General features: G+C 39.8%; 2 protein-coding genes across 2 annotated transcripts; both read left to right on the top strand.

The window, feature by feature from the left end:
- On the top strand, positions 348-6,675 carry LOC109236109. Its single transcript, XM_019402327.1, has 8 exons — positions 348-393; positions 478-540; positions 1,033-1,099; positions 1,724-1,774; positions 1,844-1,909; positions 4,612-5,182; positions 5,471-6,362; positions 6,464-6,675. Exons 1-8 carry the CDS (start codon positions 348-350, stop codon positions 6,673-6,675), a joined length of 1,968 nt encoding a protein of 655 aa, XP_019257872.1.
- LOC109236267 (putative clathrin assembly protein At1g25240) lies at positions 7,381-9,458 on the top strand. Its single transcript, XM_019402467.1, has one exon. It carries the CDS (start codon positions 7,510-7,512, stop codon positions 8,707-8,709), a length of 1,200 nt encoding a protein of 399 aa, XP_019258012.1. The 5' UTR covers positions 7,381-7,509; the 3' UTR covers positions 8,710-9,458.

Here is a 21,396-nt window from a genome sequence, read left to right as displayed (position 1 = left end):
GATTGAAAAATGTCATTTTTGTCATTTGTGACTTGTTTGCAAAATTTGGTGTCATTATAAGTTGGTTTGATAGGAATCGGACGCATGGTTGTGTTTCTAGCAATCCTTGAAGTTCATTGTAATTTTCATGTATTTAGGTGTCCGATTCGTGGTTCCGGATGTTATCTTGGTATTTTTGATCGCATGAGCGAGTTTGTTTGATATTTTTAGACTTGTGTTGATGTTTGGTATGGAGACCCCAGGGCTCGGGTGAGTTTCGAATGGTTTCAGATTTTTTTTTTTTTTTAGTTTGAGTGTGCAATAACTGGTTCCATTGCATGTGCGATGAGGAGGTCGCAAATGCGACCATGGCTTTCGCGATCGCAAATGCAAAGAGGCCTAGGTTAGGGGAAGGTTGCTTTTGCGACCGACTGGTTGCCTTCGTGAAAGGCCATAGTTCGCATTTGCGATAGTTTTTATCGCTTTTGCTTTGTTCAGGGCTATCGAAGCTTCGCTTTTGCGAAGCCTTTTTCGCTTTTGCAAGAGTTTGCTTTTGTGAGGGTTCGCATTTGTGAACCCAAGTCACAAATGCAACACCTGCATCTTTTATATGTTGTGTATTTCAGGACTTAATCTCATTTTATCACATATAGAACCACTAGACTGGGTAGGAGGCGATTTTGAGTAGGGATTTCGAATAAAACTATTGGATATGTATTTTTAATTCATTTTGATTACATAACATGATTGTTTATGAGATTTAACATCTAAATCATGAGATTTGAAGAGAAATTTTGGGGGATTTTGTCTATATTTTAAAAAATAAAAATTTGAGATTTGAGAGACGAATTGGACTCGGATTTGACAACCAAATACATATTTGGACTCGTAGGGCTATGGATAGTCAAGATCTACATGTCGACTCGGGTTTTGGTTGGACGGGTCCGGAGTTGACTTTGTCGACTTTTGGGGTATTGTGTAAAGATCCTAACTTTATTTACTGAAATTGATTTCTCTTGCATTAGTTGATGTTTTTAAGTCGATTTTGGTTAGATTTGAGCCGAGAGGGGATGAATTTTAAAGGAAAGGCATTTCTAGACTACTCATTGAGAGCTTTGAGGTAAGTATCTTGCCTAACCTTATGTAGGAAACTTCCCCGATTAATTGCATTACTTGAACTATATGAAAGATGTGTACACGAGGCGACGAGTGGGTACACGCGCTTATATGTGGTATTGACCGATTTAGGCTTTTAGGCTATTACCATGCTCTTGATTGAAGTTGTAATTACATGGATTGTCTTTTATTATTGAGCTATTCCCGTTTCGTTTTGTTATTAAAATTCTTGTATACTTCGTTGTTGAGCCGTGGGCTATGTTTTATTGTAATATTGGTATTGTTGTTTTGGCATGTGGTGGCATTGGCACGTGAGTTGTTTGTACAGCACGGGAGTTGTCCGTGCGGTTGTGATTGATAATGTGGCCACGAGCTAACATGTGTATTAGATTTGTGATATGGGTACTCGTAATTTGTGATTATGAGGTCTGATAACTAGGGGTGATTCTTGTTGTAAATTTTGTGTTGGAATAGTTTGATGATTAGAACTGTCGTTGTTATCCTTTAATTGCTTTCACTTGTATTTTATCTGTGCTTGATTATTTTGCTGTTTATCACACGATTACCCTTCGTTGGCTTTCCTTACCTTGTTTTTCCGTTGATAGTTTTATATTGATATTCTGCACAGGTTATTGACTAGTAAGTGTCTTGACTTGAACTTCGTCACTACTCCATCGAGGTTAATTTTGATACTTACTGGGTACCGCTATGATATATTTATACTATGCTTCCGCACATTTTTGTGCAGATCCAGATACCTCAGAGTGAGTTGGGTGTTAGGTAACTGTGTGAAATTTGCTGCAGAGACTTTAAGGTATACCTGCATGCCCGCTCTTAGGTCTCAGAGTCACCTACCATTGTTCTTTGCAGATATTGCCGAGTGATCATAACACAAAACAGTCCTTTTCGACCGCTGGTATATGACGAAAGTTCTTTTTGACCATGTCAAACCTATCTTATCTTTAAACAAACGCATGTTAGTTTTGTTAAAAACATTACGAGTATTTTATTTTTCTTGTAAAATTTGTTGATTTGTTTTCCAAAAAACAAAAAATATTCAAAGACAATTGTTCCAATAAAGGAGACACTCATCGATCTCGACTATCCATAATCCTACGAGTTTATATATGTGTTTTATTTTTAAATCCGAGTCCGATTTCACTCTCAAATCTCAAATTTTTATTTTTCAAAATACAGACAAAATTTCCCAAAAATTCTCTTAGATTGTCATGAATTTGATGGTAAATCTCATACATAATCATGTAATATAATTAAAAATTGATCGAAATCACTTATCCAATAGTTGTATGTGAAAATCCCTCCTCAAAATCCCCTCCTACCGAGTCTAAGGCTCAAAATATGATAAAAGGAAGCTAAGTCCCGAAATACCCAGCTATAAACAAGCTGTGGGTGTCGCATTTGGGATCTGGGGTCGCAAATACGAAAAAATGATTGCAAAAGCGACCACTCATCAATCTATAAAGAAGTTGCAAAAGTGACAAAAAGTTCGCAAAAGCGTACCTGGCAGATACCGCAAATGCGAGAAAAGGTCGCAAATGCAGCCTGCCTAGCCCCCAACTCCCATCGCAAAAATGATTTATAAGTTCGCAAATGTGAATACAGCAGTTCACCCCAACCTCGCAAATGCGGAGCCCTCCTCACAAATGCGAAATCCGCAAATGTGAACTAAATCGCATTTGCGAGACCTGAAGCACCAGACCGAAAATCAGCAAGATTGAAACACTTTCAAACACTCTGAAATGCGTCTGAAACTCACCCTAGCCCCCGGGGCTCCAACCAAAGATCCCCACAGGTACATAAACATCATATGAACCCGCTCATGCGATCAAAACAACAATATAATATCCGGAATCAAGAATCGAACACCAAAACACATGAAAATCACAATGAATTTCAAGAACTTCTAAAAAACGCAACCACGCGTCTGATTCCTATCAAACCAAGTCGGAATGACTTGCAGACAAGTCACAAACGACAAAACAGACCTATTCCAAGTCCTGAAACTAAAATGCGAACCAAATAGCCATAAGGTCAAACCATGGTGAAAGTAGGAAATTTCTAAGCCACAAATTGCCATCATTCGGCAAAACATGACAAATCAACCTAGGGGCCTCCGAATTTCATTTCGAGCATACGCACAAGTCCAAAATTACGATACGAACCTATCGGATCCATCAAAATGCCATTTCGGGTTCTTTTTCACTAAAGTCGTCAACTTTTCAAACTTTAGCTTCTAAAAATGAGAATCATTCTTCCAAATCAACCCCGAATCACTCGAAAATTGAAACCGACCATGCACGCAAGTCATAATACTTAATATGAAACTACTCAAAACCATAAATCACCGAACTGAATGCCAATACTCAAAACAACCGGTCGGGTCGTTACAGTATATGATCGATATAAGGTGGTTGTGTGCAAAGAATAAAAAAGCAGACAAAATTCCCCGTGGGAATCTTGACAATCATGTTTCTTCGAACTTGAGCCTAATATCTTTGTGCTACAGATTTGTAAAGTTGAATCTAGGCTATTGTATTGCAATGTAAGTGTATGAGTTGTACTTATATGTAATTCTTCCTAATTAATATATATATTCTTGTAATTTAAAAACGAATATAATTTTCTACTCCCGAATGATGTTAAAGAAAGATTTTTAAGAGAGAATTGCGCCGCATGCCCTGACTTTCAATATAACATTCGGATTTGATTTTCTTAGGACGTTGTTGAAGATATTGTCGAGTGAGATCATAACACGAAACAGTCATTTTTGATCGTTGTTATATGACGAAAGTTCTTTTGACCATGTCAAAACTATCTTATCCTAAAACAAATGCATGTTAGTTTTGTTAAAAGAACAACCTAAAACAAATGCATGTTAGTTTTATTTGATATAAATTTGTTCTCTAACAAAATTGCAAAAGAACTCGTCCTTGGAACCTTTTATATGGGACCATCTGCTATATGGGACCATCTGCTATTCATTCACTCCTAAATGGGACCATGTGCTATAAATTTTAGTATTATTTTTGGATTTTGTGAATATTAATCTTTTATTCAACTTATGAAGTTGGGTTATAGATCTTATTTTTTAATTAAAATAATAATAAATTGTAATAGTTAATTTGTGTCTTATGACTTGTAGGGCATTTTAGTGAGAGTCAATATGATCAAGAAATTTTTCAAGCCGCAAACCTCTTCAGGTTCTACTTCTAGTTCTCCCTCATGTCCAGTGATTAATGACAATGTCAATTCTTCCCAACCATCACATATAGATATTATGTTGGATTCGAATCTTCTTAAACCCAATCCTGGTGAATGAAAACAAATTTCAGAAATTCCTCCTAATCTACGCTACCGCGTGAGAAGACATTTCATTCAAAGAGAGCCTTGTCGGCCTCGCAATTTTATTTTTCCAAAAACAAATTTTGGTGGGAAATTGCGTCATTTTAATCCGGAATGGATTAAAACTTCATACTCTGAATGGTTAGAATACAGTATTAAAGAAGATGCAGCGTTTTGCTTATGTTGTTACTTGTTTAAAAATGAGATTGGAGGATATGGGAAAAAAGTAAGTGACTCTTTTACAAAAGATGATTTTAGGACTTGGAATAAAGATATAGAAAGGCTTAACGCACATGTGAGTGAAGTGAATAGTGTTCATAATCGATGTTTCAAGATGATGCTAGATTTATCGAATCAAGCGCAATCTATTTTAACATCTTTTGATAAGCAATCCGAGAAAACTAAAAGTGAGTATCGGGTCCGCTTGAATGCCTCAATTGACGTTGCAAGGTATCTTTTGAAAGAAGGAATGCCTTTTCGGGGTCACGATGAGCGCGAAACATCTACAAGAAGAGGCAACTTCTTAGATCTCTTAAAGTGGTATGCGGATAAGAAGGATGATGTAAAGAAAGTTGTATTAGAAAATGCTCCAAAAAATGACATTATGATTTGTCCAAGCATACAAAAAGACAATGTGAGTTCTTGTGCAAAAGAAACATTGAAAGCCATTGTGGAAGACTTGAACGGGGATTACTTTGGGATATTGGTTGATGAGTCTAAGGATGTCTCTCACAAGGAATAAATGGCGCTTGATTTGCGTTATGTCAACAAAGAGGGTAAAGTTATTGAGCGATTCCTTAGCATTGTTCATGTTAAAGATACATCGGCAAAGTCACTAAAAGAAGCAATTTGTTCTTCGCTTTTGGAACATTCAGTGAGTAAATCTCAAATACGGGGACAAGGTTATGATGGAGCTAGTAACATGCAAGGAGAAATTAATGGTCTTAAAACTTTAATTATGAATGATACTCCTTCGGCGTATTGCATACATTGTTTTGCTCATCAATTGCAGCTGACTCTTGTAGCTATTGCAAAAATACATTATGAGGCCGAACAATTTTTTTATATTCTTGCAAAAGTTTTAAACATTGTTGGGGGTTCTTTTAAGCGTAGGGAGATGCTTCGAGATGATCAAGCAGAAAAATTAGAGGAACTACTAGTGCTTGGTGAGGTTCATACGGGAAGCGGTTTAAATCAAGAACTTGGACTTCAAAGGGCAGGTGATACTCGACGGGGTTCTTATTTTAAGACAGTACGTAATTTTATTAGTTTATTCTCATCAATTGTTCATGTTCTTGGAGTTCTTGCAATTGAGGGTTCAAATTATCATGAGAGATCAATAGCAAAAAGTCTAGTGGATGACATAAGATCTTATGACTTTGTGTATATGTTACTTTTGATGTTGAAAGTATTGGCACTTACATATGATTTAAATATGGCTTTGCAAAAAAAATATCAAGATATTGTAAGTGCAATGAAGCTTGTTGGTTTCGCAAAGAGACAATTGCAAGATATGAGAGATTCTAGATGGAATTCTTTGTTAGAAGACGTCTCTTTATTTTGTGTTAAGCATGGTATCGTGATCCCCGAAATGGATATGAATTATGCTCCTAGAAAGTCAAAGCGTAAGAAATCAAGTGTTACATATTCTTATCATTTGCGTGTAGAGGTTTTCTATGCTATTATTGATTTGCAACTTTCGGTGCTTAACAGTCGTTTCAATGAAGTGAATTCTGATCTACTTCTTCGTATGGCTAGTTTGAGTCCACATAATTCTTTTGCAAATTATGATAAGGACAAGATTATGAAACTTGCTACACACTATCCGGATGAGTTTACTGATTCTATGCTTGAGGATCTTGGTTTTAAGCTTGACATCTATATTGACTATGTGCGAGAGTCGGGCAATGAATTCTCTAACTTGAAAAGACTTGGAGATCTTTCAGAGACATTGGTTAAAACAAATTTGCACAAGACTTGGAGACGTGTTTATTTGCTTGTGAAGTTATGTTTGAGTTGCCTGTCGCTACTGCAACGGTAGAAAGAGCTTTTTCTTCGATGAAGTACGTTAAAAATGACTTGCGAAGCAGAATTGGTGATGAATTTTTTAATGATTGTTTAGTTTGTTATATAGAGGATGAAGTATTTGAAAGTTTATCTAATGATGCGATCATTGATCGTTTTCAAAACATGACTAGTCGTCGAGTACAATTGTAATGATAATGTTTATATTCATATGTTATCTTTAAGTGTTTTGTTATTTTCTAAATGTATGTTGAATAGTGATACTCGTTCCTTAATTCGGTTATTATAATATATTGACTTAAAATTGCGGTAGGAACCCATACACTTCAATTCCTAGATCCACCTCTGATTAGGAGTATTTTTTCTTAGAAAATTAGTTGATTTGTTTCACTGAAACAAAAAATATTCAAAAACAATTGTGCCAATAAAGGAGATAATACCAACAACATACTAAGTGAAATCCTACAAGTAGAGTCTGAGGATGAGGTGTACGCAGACCTTATTCTTACCTTGTGAGAGGTAGAGAAGCTAATAAGATAGACCCTCAAAAGTGTTTTCAAAACCGGTTAAAAAAAAATACGAGTAAAGAGTTATGGTAAAAATACCTTGTAAAGGAAAGGAAAAATACTACCAGCATAAGTAGAAAAGAAAACTCAAATAAAAGAAACAACAATAAAACAAAATTAAGGTACAAAAGTTAATTTTTTAATAAAAAAAACACAACATTGAAGGAAGAAGTTTACTGAACAAAACTAGTAATTCTAACAAACCTCACAAAAAATGGGGGGTTCCTTTATTTTATATCTTTGGCCGGCTTGTTATGACTCATGCCATGTGTTTGGGTTCCATTACTAGTCAACTCTTCTTGTTTTTTTTGTTTTTTTTGTTCTCTTTTGTTCCCAATTCCTTAAAGATCCCAATAGTTTTACTGGTAATCACAAACTTAGAATATCAAAAAGAGAAAGAAAAGAAGAAAGAAAATAAAAGCAGGTGAAAACATATAGCTAAAACAACCCAACAAGAACAATGAGGCTATGGAAAAAAGCTTCTGGATTAATCAAAGATCGTAACAGCCTATGGCTTGCTAGCTTATCAAGACGAACAGCTTTTCGAAATCCTGAAATGGAAGCTGCTGTAATCAAAGCCACAAGTCACGACGAATTCTCAATTGATATGAAGAATGTTGATCGTGTTTACAAATGGCTACGTTTATCTCCTAGCCATCTTAAATCTCTTATATGGGCAATTTCTTTACGTATGGAGAAAACGAAAAGTTGGGTTGTTGCAATTAAAGGTTTAATGCTCATGCACGGCGTTTATAGTTCCAAACTCCCTGCTATTCAAAGAATTGGAAGATTGCCATTTGATCTTTCAAATTTCAAAGATGGCCATTCTAATCCTTCAAAAATGTGGGGGATTAATGCGTTTGTTCGCGCTTATTTTACCTACCTTGATCAGAAATCCTCTCTTCTTTTCATGAATTTGCAAGAAAGGAAGAATCTACAAAATTTGGACAACATCAATAATAAAAATCTTGTTGTTGAAGGAAGATATTCCATGATTCAAGATCTTGTCATGCTTCAAAAGCTTCAATTTTTGCTTGACATGTTGCTTGAAATTAGGCCACTATGTCATACAGCTATTGTCCCTCTTGTTCTTGAAGCAATGGATTGTGTTATGATTGAAGTTTTCGATGTTTATAGCAGAATATGCAATGGAATTGCTAGAACTTTGTTGAGGATTTATTCAGCAGGGAAAGTTGAAGCTAGCATGGCACTTAGGATTGTGCAAAAAGCAACCATTCAAGGGGAAGAATTGTCTTTGTATTTTGAGCTTTGTAGAAGCATTGGGGTGAAAAATGCAGCAGAATGTCCAAGAGTTGAGCAAATACCAGATGAAGATATTAAAGAACTTGAGGAAATCATTAATGGGGTTTCTGAAAAAGCCTCACAAATGCATGAATTAGTACATGAGACTAAAGCCATTGTGGTACATGAAACTGGTAATCAAAATCTTGAAGAACAGAACAAATTGAGGACAGTAATTACTGATCGTTGGGAGACATTTGATGAAGATTTGAAGCAAAATGATGGCACTTCTCATGCTATAGTAAAAGTTACACCAACACCAATTAATCCTTTTGAAACTAATTCTTTGATTCCTACTTCTACCATTAATGTACCTGGTAAACCTCAAGAATTACCAGACCTAATTAGCTTCTTGTAACGCGGTGATTGCATCTTTTGGCTTGATATGGCTTCTTCAAATGCTTTGGTGACACAAATGTTAAGATATAGCAAAAGAGAAATTAAAGAGACATTATCTACATTATACATACTTGTATCAATAGATTTTATTTAGTTAAAGAATTGATGAAAGTGTTAAAACAGCAGCATTGCTACACACAAGAATTAGGTTGGTGCTGACCCCACGAAATTGCTACAAGTTAAACACATAAAGTTCTTTCAGAGAAAACAAATGTAGAGGTTAGAAATGACAAAAGATAATGGACTATTGGCTTCTCAAAAGGACCTAATTGCACAACAAATAGTCAAACGGAGATTACAATGCTCTTTTCAAGGAATGCAACTGAAAAAATAAACTTGTCTGCACTCAGTATTTAAACCAAGTGACAATGTGCTTCGACTTCATTACCCAAGACTCCCAGACAATTTTATCTTCGCCTGGAAATTGAAATGAGAGAAATATCATCGATCATATCATTGATGACTAAAGGTTGATGCTAATTGAACAAAGTTATACCCAACCATATAAACGAGAAGCATACAGGAAAACGAATCAAGTAATACATAGTCTAGCTAAATATGGATGTAACTATCTAGGGGATGATATTATCTCCCTTTGCTCCTTTTGTATTTAATACTTTCATGATTGATCTCATTGTACATTGTGCTCCTAGCAAAAGTAATTCATGCAATACAACGTAGTAATAATTATTAATGTAATGCATCTTTTCCTTTTAAGCAAACAAAAGGAAAAAGGATTTGTTTTGAGTCGTTTTAATTTAATTCATTTTCTAATTTCTATATTTTGTTCTGTTTTTCTGTCTCTTCTGATGAAGTGTGATACTGTTAATTAATTAATTTAAACGTGTCAAAAGCATCTGGTTTCGGTCATGAATTACAGAATACAAGAACAAATAATTATGCCTTTGTTAAATCGTGGAAAGAACTAGGTTATTAGCTTCAGTCTTCACTCTTCAATGTGTGCATCCATACCAATGACTCTTTCAAGGCTTAAAAATTTGATCTCGAATTATGATCTTGAGCTTACACAATTAAAAAAGAAATCTTTCTTTTTTATAATGTATATAAGATTTTAAATGGATTTTTATTATTAGTTTATATGCATTGCAGCAAAATGTATTATGATCCTTTTCTCACCGATATTTCATTTTCCGTCATCAAAAAATTATGTACAGTGAAATTGTGAAAAAGGAGGAAATAAGTACAGAAAGAATTACATGGTTGTATAAGTCCTAACATTCGTGGTAAATGGATCCATAAATTCATGTATCTTTGAAAAAATAAAATAAAATAAAAATAGATTCAAGAGTTAGTAATGACAAGATTTAATTTCCTTTCAAGTAACTAAACATCGAGCATTGTTCTCTAACTTTATTTTGCTTGTTTCGATTGTTAATATAATGTGACGATCCGACCGATCGTTTTGAGATTTATGCCTTGATCCCCTATTAACTGCTTCCCTCGTATCTATTTCTGCTATTGTAACTTGCCGGGAGGTTTGTTTTGGTTTTTGGAGTGTTTTGGGGAACTTAGTCCCTAAACGGAGGCTTAAGTCTTAGAATTTGGACCGCAGTCGGAACTATGTGAAGATGACTTCAGAATGGAGTTCTGTCAATTCCGTTAGCTCCGTTGGGTGATTTTATGCCTAGGGGCGTGTCCGAATTATGTTTTTGAGGTTCATAGCTTATTTAGGCTTGAAATGGCGAAAGTCGAATTTTTGGAGTTTTGGACCAGAGGTGGAATTTCTGATATCGGGGTTGGAATCTGATTCCAGAAGCTGGAGTAGGTCCATAATGTAGAATATGACTTGTGTGCTAAATTTGCGATCAATCGGACGTGGTTTGATAGGTTTCGGCATCGGTTGTAGAAATTTGAAGTTTCAAGTTCTTTAAGTTCGAATTGGAGGATGATTCGTGAATTTAGCGTTTTTTGATGTGATTTGAGAGCTCGAATAAGTTCATATGGTGTTTTAGGATTGGTTGGTATGTTTGGTTGAGGTCTCGGGGGCCTCGGGTGAGTTTCGGGTGCTTAGCGGATCATTTTTGGACTTTGGGAGTGGGCAGATTTTCTGGTGTTTTGTTGCAGTCAATTCCTTCATCGCGTTCGCGAGAGAGGTCTCGCATTCGCGTAGGTCATCTGAGAGGCCAACTGGGATTGTTCTTCGTGTTTGCGACGTTGTTCCCGCGTTCGCAAAGGTATGGAACACTAATGATACGCGTTCCCGATAAGGACCTCGCGTTCGCGTTACGGTCAGATGGGTTCCTGGCATAAAAGCCTACACGTTCGGGATGAGTGTCCCACGTTCGCATAGGATCAGGCTAGGTGAACTTCGCGTTCGCGACCAATGCACCACATTTGCGATGAGTATTTTTAGGACTGAAGCAGCTTGTGCTGCACAAACGCGAGGCTTTGACCGCGTTCGCGAAGAGGGATTCACTATGCACTATTAAACATTTCAAAAACGAGGGTTTGGCCATTTTAATCAAAACTTGAGTTTGGGAGCTCGAATTTGGATGAGATTTTGAGGGATTTTCAGAGATATCAATTGGGTAATGATTCTACACTTGATTTTGGTTATATCCCACTAATCTATCATTAATTTTATCATTTAATTTTGGATTTGGGGTGAAAAAACGGAAAATTTGGGAAAATTTGAGAAAAGTTCTTAGGCCGAATTTCGGGGTTTTGATCGAGATTTTTGTATAAGATTTGAGTAATTTTGGTACGAGTGAACTCGTGAGTGAATGCGTATTCGTATTTTGTGACTTCTGCTCGAATCCGAAACGTGGCTCGAGGAGGCTTTTTGGGCGATTTTCCAATTTCTTGCTTTAGCTATGATTTCACTAGCTATATTAGTTTCTTATAGTTATATTTATATTATGTAATTGATTTTGGCTTGATTTGGGCCACTCGAAGCCGGATATTCGTGGGAAAGGCATTATGACTGATTGATTGAGCTTGGTTCGAGGTAAGTGGCTTGCCTAACCTTGTGTGGGGGAACTCCCCTTAGGATTTGGTACAGTTTTTGATATATGAGCACCGTGTATGTGAGGTCACGAGTGCGTACACGGCTAGTTGTTGCAAAACTCCGTTTTCAATAAGTAATACATGTTTCCCTTTAACTAAGCTACGCTAGCATATGTAATTACCCTGTTTATAGGATGTCTACGTGTCTTAACTGCTTATCTATACTCTATGCAACATCTTTAGTGAATTTCCTTCTTCTTCCTTGACTTGTACATAGTCTTAATTGTAGGATTCCGTGTTGTAGTTGTATTTCTATTGTTTGAGTTGCATATTTACTTTGGGACTATGGAACGGTATTCCGGTAGATCCCCCTGTACCGCGTATTTACTTTGGGACTACGGTAAGGTATTCCGGTAGATCCCTCTGTTCTGTATATTAACTCTGAGACTACGAAATGGTATTCCGGTAGATCCCCATGTTCTACATATTTACTTTGGGACTATGGAACGGTATTCTGGTAGATCCCCTGCACATTTATGTTTACGACTACGGGACGGTATTCCGAAAGATCCCTGTTGTTATATCTGTGTTCTGAGCTGCTGCCTTTCTATGATTGCATTCTTGTCAAATTACAGTATTTATTTTTACTGCAATATTTCATTCTGTCTTATTTTATTATATATACACAAGTAGGGCCCTGACCTGATCTCGTCACTACTCGACCGAGGTTAGGCTTGATACTTACTGGGTACCGTTGTGGTGTACTCATGCCCTTCTCTGCACATAGTTTTCGTATGCAGATCCAGGTACCGCTTATTAGCCGCATTATCAGTGAGGCGAGGCTGCTGTAGAGACTTCAAGGTATATCTACGGCATCCGCAGACCTCGGAGCCCCTATATATTCTTCCCCATGTCAAACACTTCTTGTATTTCTTTTGTTGGACTCTGAGTATAGAAACACTGCTTTCATTCTGTAGTTTGTGAGTTACGATATTCCAGGTTTTGGGAGAGCTTATGTACACTTAGAGAGTGATTATTGTATATGCAAAGCAACATCTTAATTTCTTATTAAAATTTACCTGTTAGTTGTTAGCTTTCATGTTTTCGTTTCTTTGTCCGCAAATGTTAGGCTTACCTAGTCGTAGGGACTAGGTGCCGTCACGACGGTTCATGGAGGGAGAACTTGGATCATGACAAGTTGGTATCGGAGCTCTAGGTTCATAGGAGTCGTGAGTCACAAACCGTATTATTAGAGTCTCGCGGATCGGTACGGAGATGTCTGTTCTTATCTTCGGGAGGCTATGGAACTGTTAGGAAAATTTCACTTCATTTGATTCCTTGTCGTGCGAAATTATTGACTTCGAAATTCTAAACTTATGTCTTCTATTCTCTTACAGATGGTGAGGACACGTACAACCGGAGATAACCAGGCACCTGCGCTCCCTGCTAGAGCTGCCCGATGCCGGGGCCGGGGTAGAGGCCGAGGATGCCCAAGTGGTGCAGCCAGAGCACTCGATCGAGCTACTACCGAGGAGGCACTAGTAACTTCAGTTGGAGCGCAGGCACCTGAGACGCCTACTACTACTACTCCAGCTCTTTAAGAGTGCCTTGTACAGTTCCTGAGCATGTTCGGTGCTCTAGCTCAGGCGGGGTTGATTCCCCTTACTCCAGCCACATCTCAGGCCGGGGGAGGAGCATAGACTCCCGCTGCTTGCACCCCAAAGCAGCGGGTTCAGGTTTATTAGATTCTAGAGGTTATACTGGTACCAGCGGTAACCCAGTTCAGCCCGAGGGTAGGGCAGCTATTTATGAGGAGGAGCAGCGTAGGCTCGAGAGGTACAAGAAGTACGACCCTCCTACATTTAGTGGTCTAGCGTCAGAGGATGCTCATGGATTTCAAGAGGAGTGCCACCGTGTCCTCCGTACTATGGGCATAGCAGAGTTGTGTGGGGTTTCTTTCACTACTTTTTAGCTTCGAGGGGCAGCCTATCAGTGGTGGCGTACTTATGAGTTGGACAGTCCGGCTGAGGCAGGTTCCCTTACATGGACTCAGTTCTCGGACATGTTTTATAGAGAGTATGTCCCTTAGAGCCTCAGGGACACATGGCGCGCGGAGTGTGAGTAGTTGCGCCAGGGTGCTATGACTATTTTAGAGTATGCAGTCTGTTTCAGTGACTTGGCTAGACATGCATCGGCCTTGGTTTCTATAGTTCGAGAGAGGGTCCATCGGTTTATTGAGGGACTCCATCCCAGCATCAGGACTAGCATGGCCCGGGAGTTAGAGATGGACATCTCGTATTAGCAAGTTATGAGTATTGCCAGGAGAGTGGAGGGCATGCTTGCTCGGGATAGGGAGGACCGAGAGGCCAAGAGGTCTTGAGAGTTTGGCCATTATTTTGGTGCTAGTGCCCCAGCTGCAGTTCGTCATTGTAGGGGCTATGTGAGTCGCCCCGTTCATTCAGCTCTTCCAGCCGCTAGTGGTATTCCGGCTCCTCCTAGACCTCAGGAGCCTTATTATGCACCTCTAATATCTAGCGTGCCTCCTACACGGGGTGCTTTTAGCGGTAAGTCCAGCAGACCAGGCCCGAGCCAGCCACAACCGCCACACCGTCCTAGAGCTTGTTTTGAGTGTGGCGACACTCGCCATATGGTGAGGGATTTCCCTAGACTTAGGAGGGGTGCACCTCTACAGAATTCTTAGCCACACCATGCTCCATAGGGTTCCCAGGCTATGATTATGACACCAGCTGCCACTCCACCTGCTCAGCCAGCTTGAGGTAGAGGTCGGGGAGGTAGAGGTCGCCCTAGAGGGGGAGGCCATGTCAGATACTATGCCCGTCCCACTCGTACAGAGGTTATTGCTTCTGATTTTGTCATTATAGGTATTGTTCTGATCTGTCATAGAGATGCATCGGTTCTATTCGATCTAGACTCCACTTATTCCTATGTGTCCTCTTATTTTGCCCTATATTTGGGCGTATCTCGAGATTCTTTGAGTTCCCCTATTTATGTGTCTACTCCTATGGGAGATTCTCTTGTTGTGGACTGTGTGTAGCGGTCGTGTTTGATTACTCTTAGTGGTTTGAGACAGAAGTCGATTTATTGTTGCTCAGCATGGTAGATTTTGATATTATCTTGGGTATAGACTGGTTGTCGCCCCATTATGCTATTCTTGATTGTCACGCCAAGACCGTGACGCTGGCTATGCCAGGTTTAACACAATTAGAGTGGAGGGGAACCTTAGATTACACTCCCAGCCGAGTTATTTCATTTCATAAAGCTCAACGAATGGTTGAGAAGGGGTGTGATGCGTATCTACCCTATGTGAGATGTAAGTATTGATACCCCTAGAGTTGGTTCAGTCCCAGTAGTGAGGGATTTCCCTGATGTATTTCCAGCTAATCTTCTGGGCATGCCACCCAATAGAGATATTGACTTTGGTATTGATTTGTTGCCAGGCACTCAGCCCATCTCTATTCCTTCTTACCGTATGGACCCTCCTGAGTTGAATGCTTGATAAGGGCTTCATTCGGCGCAGTGTGTAACCTTGGGGTACTCCTATCTTTTGTGGAGAAAAAGGATGAATCTATGCGTATGTGCATTGATTATTGCCAGTTGAACAAAGTTATAGTGAAGAAATGGTATCCTTTGCCTCGTTTTGATGACCTGTTTGATTAGTTACAGGTTGCCCGAGTGTTTTCCAATATTGATTTGCGTTCGGGTTATCATTAGTTGAAGATTCGGGACCCAATTATCCCGAAGATTTCTTTCAGGACTCGATATGGTCAATACGAGTTCCTTGTGATGTCATTTAGGCCGATCAACGCCCCAGCAGTATATATGCATTTGATGCCCAATGTATTTTGGTCTTATCTTGACTCATTCGTCATTGTCTTTATTGACGACATTCTGGTGTACTCTTGGAGTGAGGAATATCACGAGCAGCACTTGATAACTGCGCTTCAGACCTTGAGAGAGAAGAAATTTATGTAGAGTTCTCAAAATATGAGTTCTAGTTGGATTCTATGGCAGTTTTGGGTAACGTGGTGTCGAGTGAAGGGATCAAAGTGGATCCGAAGAAAGTGGAAGCGATGCAGAGTTGGCCCAGACCGTCCTCAGCTACCGAGATTCGGAGTTTTCTTGGTTAAGCGGGGTATTACCGTCGGTTTGTTGAGGGATTTTCATCTATTGCGGCACCTATGACCAGGCTGACCTAGAAGGGTGCTCCGTTCATGTGGACGGAGGAGTGCGAGGAGAGCTTTCAAAAGCTCAAGAAAGCTTTGACTTCAACCTCAGTATTGGTATTGCCTACAGGTTCGAGGTCTTATACTATTTATTATGATGCGTCGCGAGTTGGCCTCGGTGCAGTGTTGATGCAGGACCGTAGGGTGATTGCCTACACGCCCATATAGCTGAAGGTGCATAAAAAGAACTTTCTTGTCCACGACCTTGAGCTAGCAGCTATTGTTCATGCCCTAAAGATATGGTGCACTATTTGTACAGTGTCCCTTGTGAGATCTACACTGATCTTCGAAGTTTGCAGCATATGTTCAAGCAGAAGGGTCTTGATTTGCGTCAGATGAGGTGGTTAGAGCTGCTTAAGGATTATGATATCACCATTCTGTACCACCCTAGGAAGGCCAATGTAATGGCCGATGCTTTATGTCGCCGGGCAGAGAGTTTGGGGAGTTTAGCATATGTACCAGCAGTAGAGAGGCTCATGGCATTGGATGTTTGTCCTTAGCCAGCCAGTTTGTGAGATTTGATATTTCTGAGTCGAGTCGTGTGTGGCCTTTGTGGTCTCTTGGTCTTCTCTTTATGATCGTATTAGGGAGTGTCAGTATGATAACCCGCATGCTTGTCCTTAAGGACACGGTGATGCTAAGGAGGTCACTATTGGGGATGATAGCGTATTGAGGATGCAGGGCAAGCTATGTGTGCCCAATGTAGACGGATTACGTGAGTTGATTCTTTAGGAGGCTCACTGCTCGTGGTACTCCATTCATCCGGGTGCCACGGAGATGTATCAGAACTTGAGGTAGCATTATTGGTGGAGAAGAATGAAGAAAGACATAGTGGAATATTTGGCCCGGTGTCTAAATTATCAGCATGTGAAGTATGAGCATCAGCAGCCGTGTGGATTGCTTCAGAAGTTAGAGATTCCAGAGTAGAAATGGGAGCAGATCACTATGGATTTCGTTGTTGGACTCCCACGGACTCAACGGAAGTTTGATGCAGTTTGGGTGATTGTGGATAGGCTGACCAAGTCAGCTCATTTCCTTCCTGTGATGACTACCTATTCTTCCGATCAGCTGGCTCGAGTTTATATCTGCGAGATTATCAGACATCATGGCGTGCCGGTATCTATCATCTCTGACCGGGGTACGCAATTTACATCACGATTCTGGAGAGCCGTACAAGATGAGTTAAGTACTCAGGTGGAGTTGAGCACAATATTTCACCCTCAAATGGACGGACAGTTCGAGTGCACTATTCATATTCTAGGGGATATGCTCTGTGCATGTGTGATGGAGTTTGGAGGTTCTTGGGATCAATTCTTGCCACTTGCGGAGTTTGCCTACAACAACAGTTATCAGTCCAGCATTCAGATGGCACCGTATGAGGCTCTGTATGGTAGGCGGTATCGGTCTCTAGTAGGCTGGTTCGAGCCGGGTGAGGCCAGATTATTGGGTACGGACTTGGTTCCGTATGCCTTGGGGAAGGTTAAGGTAATTCAAGATAGACTTCGCATAGCCCAATCCAGATAGAAGAGTTATGCGGACCGGAAGGTTTGCGATGTTGCATTTATGGTCGTAGAGCGGGTCTTGCTCCGGGTTTCACCTACGAAGGGCGATATGAGGTTCGGAAAGATGGGCAAGTTGAGCCCAAGGTTCATTTTTCGATTTGAGGTGTTGCGGCGAGTTGGGGAGGTTGCTTATGAGCTTGTCTTACCTCCCAGCATAGTAGGAGTTCATCTGGTATTTCATGTTTCAATGCTACAGAGGTACAACGGTGATACATCTCATGTGTTGGACTTCAGCTCAGTCCAGTTGGATAAGGATCTATCTTATGTTGAGGAGCCTGTGGCTATTTTGGACAGGCAGGTTCGAAAGCCGAGTTCAAAGAACATTGCATCAACAAAGGTTCAGTGGCGGGGCCAGCCGATCGAGGAGGCGACTTGGGAGACCGAGCAGTATATGCGCAGCCGTTATCCTCATCATTTCACCACTTTAGGTGTGTCTCTATGCTCGTTCAAGGACGAACGATTGTTTTAAGAGGGGGAGGATGTAACGACCCGGCCGGTCATTCTGAGAGTTATAGCCCCGATCCCCTATTAACTACTTCCCCCGTATCTATTTCTGCTATTGTGACTTGCGGTGAGGTTTCGTTTGGTTTTTGGAGAGTTTTGAGACGCTTAGTCCTAAACGGAGGCTTAAGTCTTAGAATTTGGACCGTAGTCGGGACTGTGTGAAGACAACTTCGAAATGGAGTTTCATCTAGTTAGCTCCGTTGGGTGATTTTGAGCTTAGGGGCGTGTCCGGATTGTGTTTTGGAGGTCCTTATCTTATTTAGGCTTGAAATGGCGAAAGTCAAATTTTTGGAGTTTTGGACCGGTAGTGGAATTTTTGATATCTGGGTCGAAATCCAATTTCGGAAGTTGGAGTAGGTCCGTAATGTTGAATATGACTTGTGAGCAAAATTTTGGGTCAGTCGGACGTGGTTTGATAGGTTTCGGCATTAATTGTGGAAATTAGAAGTTTCAAGTTCTTTAAGTTCGAATTGGAAGTTGATTCGTGAATTTAGCGTTATTTGATGTGATTTTGAGAGCTCGACAAAGTTCGTATGGTGTTTTAGGATTGGGTGGTATGTTTGGTTGAGGTCCTGGGGGCCCCGGGTGAGTTTCGGGTGCTTAGCGGATCATTTTTGGATTTTGAGTTGGCAGATTTTCTGCTGTTTTGTTGCATACAATTCGTTCATCACCTTCGCGAAGGAGGTATCGCATTCGCGTAGGTCGTCTGAGAGGCCTGCTGGGTTTGTTCTTCACGTTCGTGACGTTGTTACCGCGTTCGTAAACGTATGGAACACTAAGGATATGTGTTCGCGATAAGGACCTCGCGTTCGTGTTACAGTCAGATGGGTTCGAGCATAAAAGCCTACGCGTTCGCGATGAGTGTACCCCATTCGCATAGGGTCAAGCTAGGTGAGATTCCCGTTCGCGACTAGTGCATCGCGTTCATGATGAGTATTCACTGGGCAGTATTAAATATTTCAAAATCGAGGGTTTGGCCATTTTATCAAAGCTTGAGTTTGGGAGCTCGGATTTCGACAAGATTTTGAGGGATTTCCAGAGATATCAATTGGGTAATGATTCTACACTTGATTTTGGTTATATCCCACTAATCTATAATTAATTTTATCATTTAATTTCAGATTTGGGGTAAAAAATTGGGAAACATTGAGAAAAGTTATTTGGCCGAATTTTGGGGTTTTGATCGAGATTTTGGTATCAAATTTGAGTAATTTTGGTACAACTGAACTCGTGAGTGAATGGGTGTTCGTATTTTATGACTTTTACCCAAATCTGAGACATGGGCCCGGGGAGGCTTTTTGAGCGATTTTTAAATTTCTTACTTTAGCTTTGATTTCATTAGCTAGATTAGTTCCTTGTAGTTATATTTATGTCATGTAATTGATTTTGGCTTGATTCGGTCCACTGGAAGCCGGATATTCGTGGGAAAGGCATTGTGACTGATTGATTGAGCTTGGTTCGAGGTAAGTGGCTTGCCTAACCTTATGTGGGGGAACTCCCCTTAGGATTTGGTACTGTTTTTGATAAATGAGCGCCGTGTACGTGAGGTGTCAAGTGTGTACACGAGCTACTTGTTTCAAAACTCCATTTTCTTTAAGTAAAATACATGTTTCCCTTTAACTAAGCTACACTAGAATATGTAATTACCCTGTTTAGTTAAGAACAACATGTCTACATGTCTTAACTGCTTATCTGAACTCTATGCAGCATGTTTAGTGAATTTCCTGCTTCTTCCTTGACTTGTACATAGTCTTAATTGTAGGATTCCGTGTTGTAGTTGTATTTCTATTGTTTGAGTTGTATATTTACTTTGGGACTACGGAACAATATTCCAATAGATCCCCCTGTACTGTACTGTATATTTACTCTGGGACTACGGAACGATATTCCAGTAGATCCCCCTATTTACATATTTACTTTGGGACTACGGAACGGTATTCCGGTAGATCCCCCTATTCTGCATATTTTCTTTGGGACTACGGAACAGTATTCCGGTAGACCCCCCTGCACATTTACGATTGAGACTACGGGACGGTATCCCGGGAGATCCCCTGTTGTTATTTCTGTGTTCGGAGTTGCAGCCTTTCTATGATTACATTCTTGTTAAATTACAATATTTAATTTTCTTGTGATATTTCATTCTGTCTTATTTTATTATATATACCCCAGTAGGGCCTTGACCCGATCTCGTCACTACTCCACCGAGGTTAGGCTTGGCAATTACTGGGTACCGTTGTGGTGTACTCATGCCCTTCCCTGCACATGTTTTTCGTGTGCAGATCCAGGTACCGCTTATCAGCCGCATTATCAGTGAGGCGAGGCAGCTATAGAGACTTCAAGGTATATTTGCCGCATCCGCAGACCTCGAAGTCCCTATCTACTCTTCCCCATGTCAAACACTTCTTGTATTTCCTTATGTTAGACTTTGGAGTATAGAAATACATATTTCTTTCTGCAGTTTATGACCTACAATATTTAGGGTTTTGGGAGAGTTTATGTACACTTCGAGAGTGATTATTGTATATGCCGAGCGGCTTCTTAATTTCTTATTAAAATTTACCTGTTAGTTGTTAGCTTTCATGTTTTCGTTTCTTTTTCCACAAATGTTAGGCTTACCTAGTCGTATAGACTAGGTGCCGTCACGACGGTTCATGGAGGGGGAACTTGGGTCGTGAAATATAAGAAACATTTCTGTAGGAGAGTGGTATATATAGTCCTTGAGTTGAAGGAACAATTGACAAATTTTAGAGAACTTCAAAAGGATAAAACTCCATTGCAGAATGAGTGTGAACCATCTGAGGAAAGGTCTCAACGAGAAAGGATTGTTAGTTGCAACCATCATAATCCTTATTTTTCCAAGTGGTCAAGAATAGAATTTCTGCAATTTATAGGGAAAGATATGTGGTCGTGGTTGTTCAAAATTGAATAATTTTTTTCCACAGAGAAGGTCGTTGTTGAGGAAAAAGTAGAAGTGGTTGCAAAGCAATTGGAAAGAGAGGTTGTTCAATGGAATTTGTCATTCATGAGGTATAGACAATACTTTCAACTAGCTACATGGAATGAATATGTGATGGCATTAGTAGAAAGGTTTGTGGCTTATTTTGATGATCCGATAGAGGAAATTAAGAAGATGAAACAATCTGGAAGTGTGAAAGAATATCAAGTTATCTATGAGAGGAATTTGAATACAGTCAGCTTGTCTCAAGAAAATGCGATTAGCTGCTTCCTTAGGGGGCTGAAACATGAGCTGAACATTCCAGTAAAACTAATCAATCCAACCACACTGTCTCAGGGGTACAGAACTGCTAGAATACAATAAGCTTATCAAGCTACAACCAAACAACCTTCTTATGCACCAAATCATTCAAC

This window comes from Nicotiana attenuata, chromosome 12 (assembly GCF_001879085.1).
Source record: "Nicotiana attenuata strain UT chromosome 12, NIATTr2, whole genome shotgun sequence".
In the NCBI taxonomy this organism is placed as follows: Eukaryota; Viridiplantae; Streptophyta; class Magnoliopsida; order Solanales; family Solanaceae; genus Nicotiana; species Nicotiana attenuata.
Note: the sequence above shows the minus strand (reverse complement) of the source record. Positions and strands in the feature narration are given on the sequence as shown.